This window comes from Schistocerca nitens, chromosome 4 (genome assembly GCF_023898315.1).
Source record: "Schistocerca nitens isolate TAMUIC-IGC-003100 chromosome 4, iqSchNite1.1, whole genome shotgun sequence".
NCBI classification, from domain to species: Eukaryota; Metazoa; Arthropoda; class Insecta; order Orthoptera; family Acrididae; genus Schistocerca; species Schistocerca nitens.
Window position 1 is genome coordinate 361,834,565 of NC_064617.1, and position 11,209 is coordinate 361,845,773.

Sequence of the window (11,209 nt, forward strand, 5' to 3'; positions counted from 1 at the left end):
TTAAAGTCAACATTGACAGTATTAATAGTATAGAATATACAGTACTTTGCATTCATTATCTGTCAAAAACAAAATACACGAACATTAGTGCATGCAAACATAAAATGTAAGCTGTAGGCATTTTTTAGTAAGTAAATAAAAACTATTTTATTAAATCTTATATATCTACGTATATAAAATGAAGTCACCTGCTCTGATTCTGTACTTCTACCACTTCAGAACCCAAACTGTAATTCACTTAGAAGGTTGTCTTTAGTTGTGTAATTCATTAATCTTTCTTTTATAATCGATTCCATTCTTTTTGAGAATGATGAATGTAGGGAAATGGGCCTGTAGTTTTTATATGCTTCTACATTATCAGTTGTACAGTCCCTGGCTGGCAGACTTAAGTTCTGTTCTGGGAGTAACATGGAAAACACGTTGTACGAACACATAATAACGCTTAACCAGAGAATAAACATGGGATAGCTAAACTGGTGATTGTGACAGGGTTAGTGATGTTAACTGGAAAATAAGTTTTGACACTAGCATGGTTACAGAATTAGTGGTGAGAAGATTGTTTGTTAGAATGAGGAAGGAGAAAAAAATGAGGACATCACACAAATTATGGAAGAAAATGACGATACCAAATTTATATAAAAATTTCGTACCACTTTTCGACCTTATGCATGAGAAACTGGAGCAAGTGAATGAAATGTGAAACTATTTCCTGGCATAAAGCTTTTTTCAGTGACAAAATAGATATAATGAGATCGAGAAACCACACCAGTCTTGGGTACTATTTGTATTAACAGCTTTTTCAGTATTAGACAACAACATTTCGATTTTTCGTGTAGAAAAACTTTTGACGATCTTTGATGAGGTAATGGATTCTTCGACAGAAAGGAAAGCATGCCATGTAAATCTGCAGCAAGATTAGAGAGAAAGAAATGCTAGGATGTAAGGATTGTAGAAATGTGTACTGTCTTGCTTGTCTCTTGTCTTTACTGGTTTTATGTATCCTATATTTAATTTTATATCACACAATCACACAAAACAGCAAGTTATTAACAAATAGGAAATAAAGAATGTATTAATTGCAGGATTTTTTTTTAAAGAGGGGCAGGATGTCAAACTGGCTGACGGAGCAGGAGAGGTGCCACAGGCATTTTAATTTCCACTGCCTTGAATATAGTTTGATGGCATCCATTACAAAATGTACACGTTTGAATTCCACAGAGCAAAATACAGTGATGTGTGATAGAAGAATGGTGCATGAAGAGGTGTGGCACTTTAAGACTAAATAACATGTTTTACATTTCCTCAAATATATAATTTTTATTTACCAGATTCTTCAGAAAGATGTGCACTACAAAGTGAACATTTTTGGAAAGTCGATTTTTTGAAAATTTTTGATGTTTTATATGAAACACTCGAGGGAGGGGAGGTGTACTGCCCCAGTTTGGAAATATCGTAGATCTGGGGCTGATGCTCAGAGCAGTCTTGGGTTGCAGTGGGTAGTCTCCATGTGACTCGCATTTACATTTAGTGATTTTTCTGTTTCCTCTTCGTTTACTGCTCTCACCTCAAATGAAAACAAAATGGATTTCTTGGCCGGGAGCCATCAAGTGAATTAAAATGTATTCAAATAATTACAGAAGGCTAAAATATGTTGTTAGTTTAAGATTTTATTTTATTTCCACCTTTCTGACAGTCAAGCATTAATCGCCTTGGGGAAAAATGACGTTATTTTTGTTGGATTGCTAAATAAATTTGGCTTTTATTTGAAACAATTCTACACAATTGGCTAGTTTCAAATGTTTTCTGCTTTTCAACTGCTCGTTTTCATCATCTAGCAAATATGGCACTATGCCGTAATAAAGAACCAAACACGAGATAATACTGTATGGGTACAACAAGAAAATGTACATCCTGAAAACCACACTGGAAAGCTTAATATCATTTCAAGACCTACTTCATCGGGAATCTGGACATACAAATGTGCACTTTAAGCTGAATTATCCAGTTTAGTATGGTTCGTGAAATTTTGATGCTCTTGAAGTATCCTCTGTTTTTGTGTGTGTGTGTGTGTGTGTGTGTGTGTGTGTGTGTGTGTGTGTGGTATCAGGCGCTCTCTGGCAACTGCTGAAACAAACCTATTTCTAACAGGTCGCAGGAAAATATTGCGAATGGTAGTCTGAAAAGCATTACTCACAAAGCAAATATCCTTTTACACAAGATGAACTATGTGCGAGAACGTATGATGAATTTCTTAAATCACCAAGCTTTTGTCTCTCAGGCCGGCCGGAGTGGTCGTGCGGTTCTAGGCGCTACAGTCTGGAACCACGTGACCGCTACGGTGGCAGGTTCGAATCCTGCCTCGGGCAGGGATGTGTGTGATGTCCTTAGGTTAGTTAGGTTTAAGTAGTTTTATGTTCTAGGGGACTGATGACCACGGCAGTTAAGTCCCATAGTGCTCAGAGCCATTTGAACCAAGCCATTTTGCCTCTCATTCAAAAATAAACACTTTGAGGACAAGCCAGATAGAAGAATTTTGAGCCCAGAAATTCAGACATTTATGTCTTTATTAAAAATTTTACTGACACTTTTGTGTGATGTAACTCAAAACATAACACGCACAGAAAAAATCAACATTATAAGTGGAAGCTTAGTTGCTCTTGCAGGTTATTAATCTTAGAGACCAATATATACATGAAAGCTTTGCTTTTCTTGTAGCAGCACTATGTGTATTAATTTAAACCATTAACTTTTCCTATTTGTGTGTTTGTGCTACTTAACAGTGATGTTGTTGTTGGCTGACTACATATTGTGTCCTATGCTCTGAATATCTGCTGTCATCGACTGGCAAGATCACGTGACATGAGCTATGACTTGCTTATGAAAGCACATCGCAATCTCGATTTCAATGCTTCAGAAAGTAACCTGCGGTGTTTGGTGGAATTCGAATGTATACTTTCGTAATATGAAAATATGCAACTTTCATGTTACTGCACATCCAAGATCTTTCCAAAGCGTGTTTTTTTCCCCCCAAGGCCAGGAAATTCTGTCATTTCTGGTCGGCTGTAAGGTAGGAGACACTTATCGGCCTCCCCTTCCGAACAAAAAAAATGAAATTACCCAGCACTTTGGTGTAAAGTACACACCACACTTTTTCTGAAGTGTATCCATATTAACAACAAATACTCAGTATGCCATAAATATGTTTTGTATTGAAACTTCCTGGCAGATTAAAACTGTGTGCCCGACCGAGACTCGAACTCGGGACCTTTGCCTTTCGCGGGCAAGTGCTCTACCATCTGAGCTACCGAAGCACGACTCACGCCTGGTACTCACACTTTACTATCAGCGCACACTCCACTGCAGAGTGAAAATCTCATTCTGGATGTTTTGTATTATTGATACTTAGTAAAATGTTCTTGAAGAGCAAGAAGTTGGATGCATTGTGTGTGAAATAAAACTGTCAGTTTGTGCAGGTGGCTTATAAACATTTGCATGTAAATTATAGCAGTGTGAGTAAGTACACAAGTCCACAAGCATTATACAGATAAAGAAAATCGAGGATTGGATAATGACAGCATTATGAAAAGGATAATTGCTACTCACCATGTAGTGGAGATGCTGAGTCATAGATAGACGCAACAAAAAGACTGTCAGACAAAGATTTTGGCCAAACAGGCCTTCGTCAGAACACACACACACACACACACACACACACACACACACACACACACACACACCATGCAAACACAACTCACACACATATGACCAAGCCCAGACTCAGATTCCTATGAAGGCCTGTTTGGCCAAAGCTTTGTTTGACGGTCTTTTTACTGTGCCTACTGCTCAAGAAAGATTCCATTTAAGAAAGGATTAGAAATTTTTGGAGTGACTAGTGAGTGGAAAAAGTTCATTGGCCGTATAGTCATGGACAGTGAGTCAGTAATTGACTGATTCCGTAGTCACGGGTGTGACACTTGAACTCTATAAATGAACTGTATAATAATTTTAAAATGTCCCATATTAAATACTCCTCCTTCAGTATATATCATTTAAAAGGAAATTGATTACACTACTAAGTCTGAATATAATTTTCTTTTTGTAATTTATGGAAACCTATATTATTAACCAGAAATCATGTGTCACGGGTGTGACAAAATTCGGAAGTGCAAAGTAGCACATTGACCATTACAGGGAAAAATCTGTGAATTGAATGATTACATGTTAACAAATTATTAACTGTATAATACTGAAATCTCACTGCATTAGCCATGAAAATATCAGTAAGAAACTTACATTATTTTCAAAGTAATAACATAATTTCTATTGTCACGGGTGTGACATAATTATGTCACGGGTGTGACGTACAAATTTCTCTCAATATTTTGGAGAATTAAAGGGTAATAATGGATTCATTACATTTTTTTGCAGTACAAAAAAATCACATTGCTTAATGAAAGTGGTGTTGGTGTTAAATTAATAAAAAAAAAAACACAGTTCTTTAATAGAGACTAACAGACAGCTCATCTTCAATTGAAATACTCTCTTAGCTCAACATAATACACAATATGGAGAATGAATCATTGTCATGTTCAAATAAATAAAGGAATCAATATTCAACAAGCTAACTAAAGAAATATACACAGAAATACATACTTATAATAATACCAGAGAAGGGAAGTTGCCACTCACCATATAGCGGAGATGCCGAGTCGCGATAGACACAACAAAAAGATTCACACAATTATAGCTTTCGGCCATTAAGGCCTTTGCCAGCAGTACACACACATACACACAAGCACACACACACGTGCAAATGCAACTTGCACAAACGTCTGCAGCCTCAGAGAACTGAAACCACAGCAGCACCAGTGCATGACGGGAGTTGCGACTAGGTGGCGGTAAGGAGGAGGCTGAGGCGGGGAGGGGGAGGGATAGTATTGTGGGAGTGACAGACAGTGAAGTGTTGCAGTTTAGATGTAGGGCAGGAGAGAAGTTGCAGAGGGGGGGGGGGGGCTAAGTAGCAGAAAGGAGAGAAATTAAGACTAGGTGTGGTGGTGAAATGAAGGCTGTGTAGTGCTGGAATGGGAACAGGGATGGGGCTGGACGGGTGAGGACAGTGACTAACGAAGTTTGAGGCCAGGAGGGTTGCGGGAATGTAGGATGTATTGCAGGGAAAGTTCCCACCTGCACAATTCAGAAAAGCTGGTATTGGTGGGAAGGCACAGGCTGTGAAGCAGTCATTGAGATGAGGGATATCATGTTTGGCAGCGTGTTCAGCTACAGAGTGGTCCACTTGTTTTTTGGCTATAGTTTGTAGGTGGCCGTTCATGCAGACAGACAGCTTGTTGGTTGTCATGCCTACGTAGAATGCAGCACAGTGATTGCAGCTTACCTTGTAAATCACGTGACTGGTTTCACAGGTAGCCCTGCCCTTGATGGGATAGATGATGTTAGAGACCGGTCTTGAGTAGGTTGTGGGTGGAGGATGTATGGGACAGGTCTTGCATCTAGGTCTATCACAAGGGTATGAGCCATGAGGTAAGGGATTGGGAGCAGGGGTTGAGCAAGGATGGAGGAGTATATTGTGTAGGTTCGGTGGACGGCGGAATACCACGGTAGGAGGGGTGGGAAGGATAGTGGGCAGGACATTTCTCACTTCAGGTTGTGATTATATTCAAGGCAGTGTTCATTGCAGCTGATACGATTCATTGTTTTGGTTAGGTGTGTCACTTGTGGGCTGTTGTAGTTCTAATAGTCTGCCCAATGTGAGACATGCAGATTCACATGGAATATTTTTCAAAACAAAAGAGCATCAAAGAGGGTAGTGGGCATCAGGAGTTGGACTTGGGTAAAGGCAGAACCAACAATAATTTATGGTCTGGATGAAGTCCAAGCAGCGAGTGCACGTAACTGCACAACTTAGTACCAGAATATGATGACTGGTTTGATCATCAAAATATTGTGCAAAAAATGGAAATAACAATTTGAGCTTGAAACTGATATAAATACCATTTACTGTTGTATGCTTCTGTGTGCCTAATGTCAATCAACTGTAGGAGAATATTATTACATCTAAGAACATCCATCATTGTGAAACAACAACTGAGCTGTATATCAAGAAGCTTACGATTAATCAGTTGCACCAAAAACAATCTGAAAAATCAAGTTCAAGGAGATTGATTGTTTTTGAAAAGACTTTGTGAGCTTTTTCACATGCTTGTTTTGTTGTGCATGCAACAGTGATGTACAATCAGTTAATTTGGAAATAATACAGTAGACTCTTGCTACAAGAAACGTCGATAAACAGCAGGAACACTGGCTATTCTGCAAGGTAATAGATTATTTTGATATAGTTACCAATAAACATGTATCTGCATGATCCTACCTCTACATACACATATATTTTCTACTCTACATGGTACCACATCTTAGGGCTGTTCTCATGATATTTGTGTATTGAGTGTAACAAGAATGACAGCTGTGCGCATGCTGTAAGTAGTCTTACAATCTCTACGGGAGTGGAACATAAGGAGCTGAAGAATATCTCTAGATTCTTCTTTTAATACTGATTCTTAAAACTTTACAAGTAGGGTTTCACTAAATAACTGGCATCTATCCTCAGGAGAATGCCAGTCCAGATTTTCCATTTTTCATATTGGTCTTTCATGAGTCAAACAATATTGTGACCATTGATGCTGTCCTTCTTTGTATACATTCAATATGCCCTGTTAGTCCTATTTGGTGCGGATTCCCCACACTTCAGCAGTATTCAAAGATGGGCAACTCAAGTGATTTGGAAGCTGTCTCCTTCATATACTGTCTGTGTTTTCCCAGTATTCTGCCACTGAATGAAAATCTGCTACCTGTCTTACCAATGGCCAAGCCTATAAGCTCATTCCCTTTCATACTCCTACAAATTGTTACACAACAAGTGTTTTGTATCAGTTGACTGATTCAAATTGTGTCTCATTTATATAGCCATAGGATACTGATTTTCTGGATTTTATGAAGTACATAGTTGTGCATTCCTTAACATTTAGAATAGTGCTAATCTTTCCACCGCTTGGAAATTTTTATCAGGATTTGACTGGGTTTACTTCCCTGGGGCATACTTTAAGTTACTTCTACTTCTGTTGATGACTCAATCCACGATAACATGCTGCACCCTCCCTGGTAATAAATCTTCTCAGTCACTAATTGTGTTTGACAACCCAAATCCTACTTTCGTGATTAATTGTTGGTGTGAAATCTAGGGTATGCTTTTCAAGTCTGGGTCTGCCTGATCAATGTAATTGACCTCCAAGCTAGATGATGTGGGGGAAGTCATTCTGTACAGTATACCTAATTATGTTTGGGTTCAGAATATGTTCAGTGATTTTGCATCAGATGGACAGCAGTGAGGTTGGATTGTAGTTTTGTGAATAATTTTACTAGCCCCTTTATATATTCACTGACCTGAGCTTTCTTCCAATAACTGAAAACAATTTTTTGTTCAAGGGATCTATGATATATTATAGTTGAAGTGAGGGCTAAGTTAGCTGCAAATTCTGTATATAATCCAACAAGTGTCCCATTGGGACATAGTGTCCACTCTCTTTGGTTGAGGTTTTGTCTTATGTTCTTCATAAGTTGCACTTTCTATCAGTATCCTGAGGCGATTCCTGCTACTTATTATTTGTTCTGTAACACCTATTTTGTTTGCTTCTGTTTTCACTGCTTCTATCCATCCTAAACTTTTCTTTAGTTTATTAATGTAATTAAAATTTTTCTTTGTAATCCGTGTTTCTTCCATTCTCTTTAAATATCCATACAATTTTAGCTGCCTCTTCCTCACTAAATCTGTGATTTTTTCTGTATTTTTATATAAATATTCATTTCTCCTTTTGATCCATATATTTTCATTGTTTTTCTCCAGACCTAGAATTTTTTGTAATATTTTCTGCTCTCTTTTTTTCCAGCCCTCTTAGTTCGCCTTTCATATTCAGTATTAAACACTCTGATCCATATGTTGCTTGTGTCCTAACACTGAAATATAATGTCTAATCTTTACTGGGAAGGATATTGATTTATTATTGCAGTAGTTTTGTGTTAATGTGAATGCACATCATATCTTATTTATGCTTTCTTTATTTGTGTGTTATCCAGTCCGTTGGCTTGGATCATTCCTCAAGATATTTAAATTTATCAACTCTTTTTTGTTTGTGTTTTATGTAATTGTTTTTTCATAAGATATTTTTGCCCAGTGTTTTCAGTAGTCTCGTGTAGTATATCAAGCATAACAGTTGCATCTGTTCGGTTTTCAGTTATCAGTGCTGTATCATCTGCAAAGGCTAAACATTTGACTTATAATTTGTTCTTTCCTTGTTCCATATTTATACCATTTATGCGTCTGTTTTCTAGTGCATTTTCCCATGTTTTTACTATTTTATCTAAAACCAAATTAAAGAGAATTAGGGACAGCCTGTCTCCTTGTTGAAGTCCTGTTTTGATTTTGAACGGTTCAATTATTTTGCCTTGAAATTTAATCCTTGATGCTGTATCTGTGAGCATTTGTTCAGCAAGTCTTCTGCTTGTTTTAATTATGGTATTTTTAATGTTTATCAGTGCCACTTGGGACTTCTGTATCTTCCCTAATAAAGGAGTATTTGAAAACTGACTTCAGAATTTCTGTTTTGTTTTTGCTACACCTGTTTTCAGTTACTGTGCTATTCACAAGTGTCTGGGCACAAAAACAGCTGCTGACGCTCTTTATCCATGACAAATTTGTTTGAGTTTTGTGAGGGTATTTTGATAAGATGAGACTACTGCAGTCAGTGAAGACTTCAAGCATTATTGTCTTGACAGCCAAATACATTTCATTCAACATGTACTGGTCTGTAGTCCTTTGTTTTGTCTTTTACACTGATACCAGTTTAATTATGGGAATCTTCAGAGATGTCAGGTCTATCCATTGCTGTTATACACTGATGAGCGAAAACATTATGAGCATGGCACATCATGAGATTAATGTTATCTGATGGCATTATGGGCATGTGATATGGTAAGGAAAGTTTGTAAGTGGAACAGAGAGATGAGTGGGGGACGTTTGTAGCAGTGAGGTAAACCACTGCCAAAAGTTTCTTTGACAAAGGGCAGACAGGAACAGCCCAGTGCCAGGGAACAAGCATCTCAGAAAGTGCAAAGGTGGTTGACTGTTTACAAGCTACTGCTGTGAGCATCAATGAAGGATGGTGACATGATGATATGATGATGAGTAGGTGGAAAGGTGTACGTCCACGCATCATCAGGGAATGTGGAGGTTGGAGGCTTGACCTTTCTGTAAAGTGGCAGATTACATGAGCTCTACAGTTTAACAAACTGCTCCAACAGGGATTGTGTTGCATTTGCTGCAGCAGTTGATTGCTTGGCTTTGAATAATTTCATCTGTTGGGGCCATTTCTTTGAGGCTTACACAAATATATTGGGGTCTGGTACCTGTATTGGATGGCAATGCACCTAAGCTAAAAAATTCTCATGTTCACTCAGCACACAAGTCAACCACCTGAATAGTATTCTCTTGATGTGTAAAGCACCCCAGCGCCCATTTGGGCTGGGGGGTGGGGGGGGGTGGGGTGGGGGGAGGGAGAGGACACCCTGAAAAAATCAATTTTTGAATAGTAGCAAACAAACAATAAATAACTTGAGTACAGAGTACTCCTGACCACTGAATAAGATAGTGATTAAACCTTCATTAGTAGGCATTTGTATTTCTGCAGATCTTTTTTGTGCAGATTGGATTGGCTAGACTTGGCACAATTTTGGGTTTTGCTTAATGTTTGTGTTGTAGAGGTTCTGAATGTTTTGGAAGCTGCAGCAGTTGTGGAAATGTCATAAAACATCATAAAATTATAGTTAGTCAGTCAATGCAGTGATATCAAAATTGTGAAATTAGCAGTGAGTTAATTGAAAGAAGATTGTAAAGCTAGAAACAGAGCTTTTGTTGGTCAATGTAACCAGACTTTTTCATGCTCTCAGTTGTATTAAACTGGTTGCCATTTGGATGTGTTATAGAATCTTGAATTAGTTTGTAGGAAGATGTAGATGTGGTGCACAGTCACATGCATTTTGCCTTCACTGGGACAAATCATGACAGTTCCTCAGTGAAGGCAATGATGTTTTCTCATATAAGTTCAGTGCGAAATATGCTTTGTTAAAAAGTGTCATTATTGCTGTTTTCTGTCATAAGTGTATTTGTCATAATAACTGTCAGAATTATGTAGTAAGCTTTTCTAATTGTAATTAGAAAAAAAAACCTTGAAAGCTTTGATGTAACATATGTTTCAGCAGAAATGAGAGAAATATAATTCAGAATAACAATAGCATGGTCACATTGCTGCATTTCTTGAAATTTTATTATGTAGTTGATTATTAAGTGAATGAGTTCTTTTTCATTGAGGCATAATTAATTTGTCTGATATGATATTCTGGTTTTGTATGTTACAGATTCAGGTGTCTTCACTTATGACGGCCTTGTTTACTACAATGATTAATCATAAAGTTAAACTAGATGGGAGTTTTTCATCAGTTATCCTTGCGATTATGGTTTTAGAAGGACTTGGAAGATCACTAGATCCAACTACTGATATAGTGAAAAAAGCTAGGCCTTTCTTAATTGGAGCATTGTGAGCCAAACATGAGATTTGTAATTCATTTAAGAGTGCAGTTGATACACAGAGATACTTACTTTGATTGACTCAAAGGTGCCCAGTATTTGTTCATGTTAATAGTTCACAAGACACAAATGCATTCATTGCTGGAATGAAATGATGAACTATAAAATAATAATTTTGCTGTACACAAAAAATTATTTATACGATCAGTAATAAAGAAATTTTATATAAAACAGAGTGTGTTTATTTATGAAAAAAGAAAATTCAACTGTAAAACTAGAGCTAGTATTAGTAAAATGTCGTGGGCTGTTTATGGATACAATTACTGTGGTAACAAATTTTACCACAGTAATTTTAGCCAGAAACAGCCCACAATGTTTTGATGTGGTATTTGACTCTTCCATCCTTTGGCTTCACAGTTTGCAACCAGTATTATTATAAAATGTTCACTGTTCTCATATTCTCACAAATACTGGGCTTCCTCTATAATTTCTTTATCTATTTTGCCAAGGACTTTCAATTATATTTCCTTTTACTGTATCTGTCAATCCAGAGTGAAT

At 37.4% G+C, this 11,209-nt stretch overlaps 1 protein-coding gene across 4 annotated transcripts in view; it reads left to right on the top strand.

Moving 5' to 3' along the window:
* The window catches only part of LOC126252111 (uncharacterized aarF domain-containing protein kinase 2-like), a 116,080-nt gene extending 105,215 nt beyond the window's left edge, over positions 1–10,865 (top strand). For 2 of the 4 annotated variants that reach the window (XM_049952975.1, XM_049952979.1), the window contains one exon: positions 10,483–10,863. In XM_049952975.1, coding sequence (XP_049808932.1) covers positions 10,483–10,665 — 183 coding nt within the window. In that variant the 3' untranslated portion in view covers positions 10,666–10,863. Of the gene's footprint in view, positions 1–10,482 lie in introns of all 4 variants that reach the window. The other 2 variants (XM_049952977.1, XM_049952976.1) reach the window with 2 other exon arrangements.
* Positions 10,866–11,209: the final 344 nt, after the last annotated feature.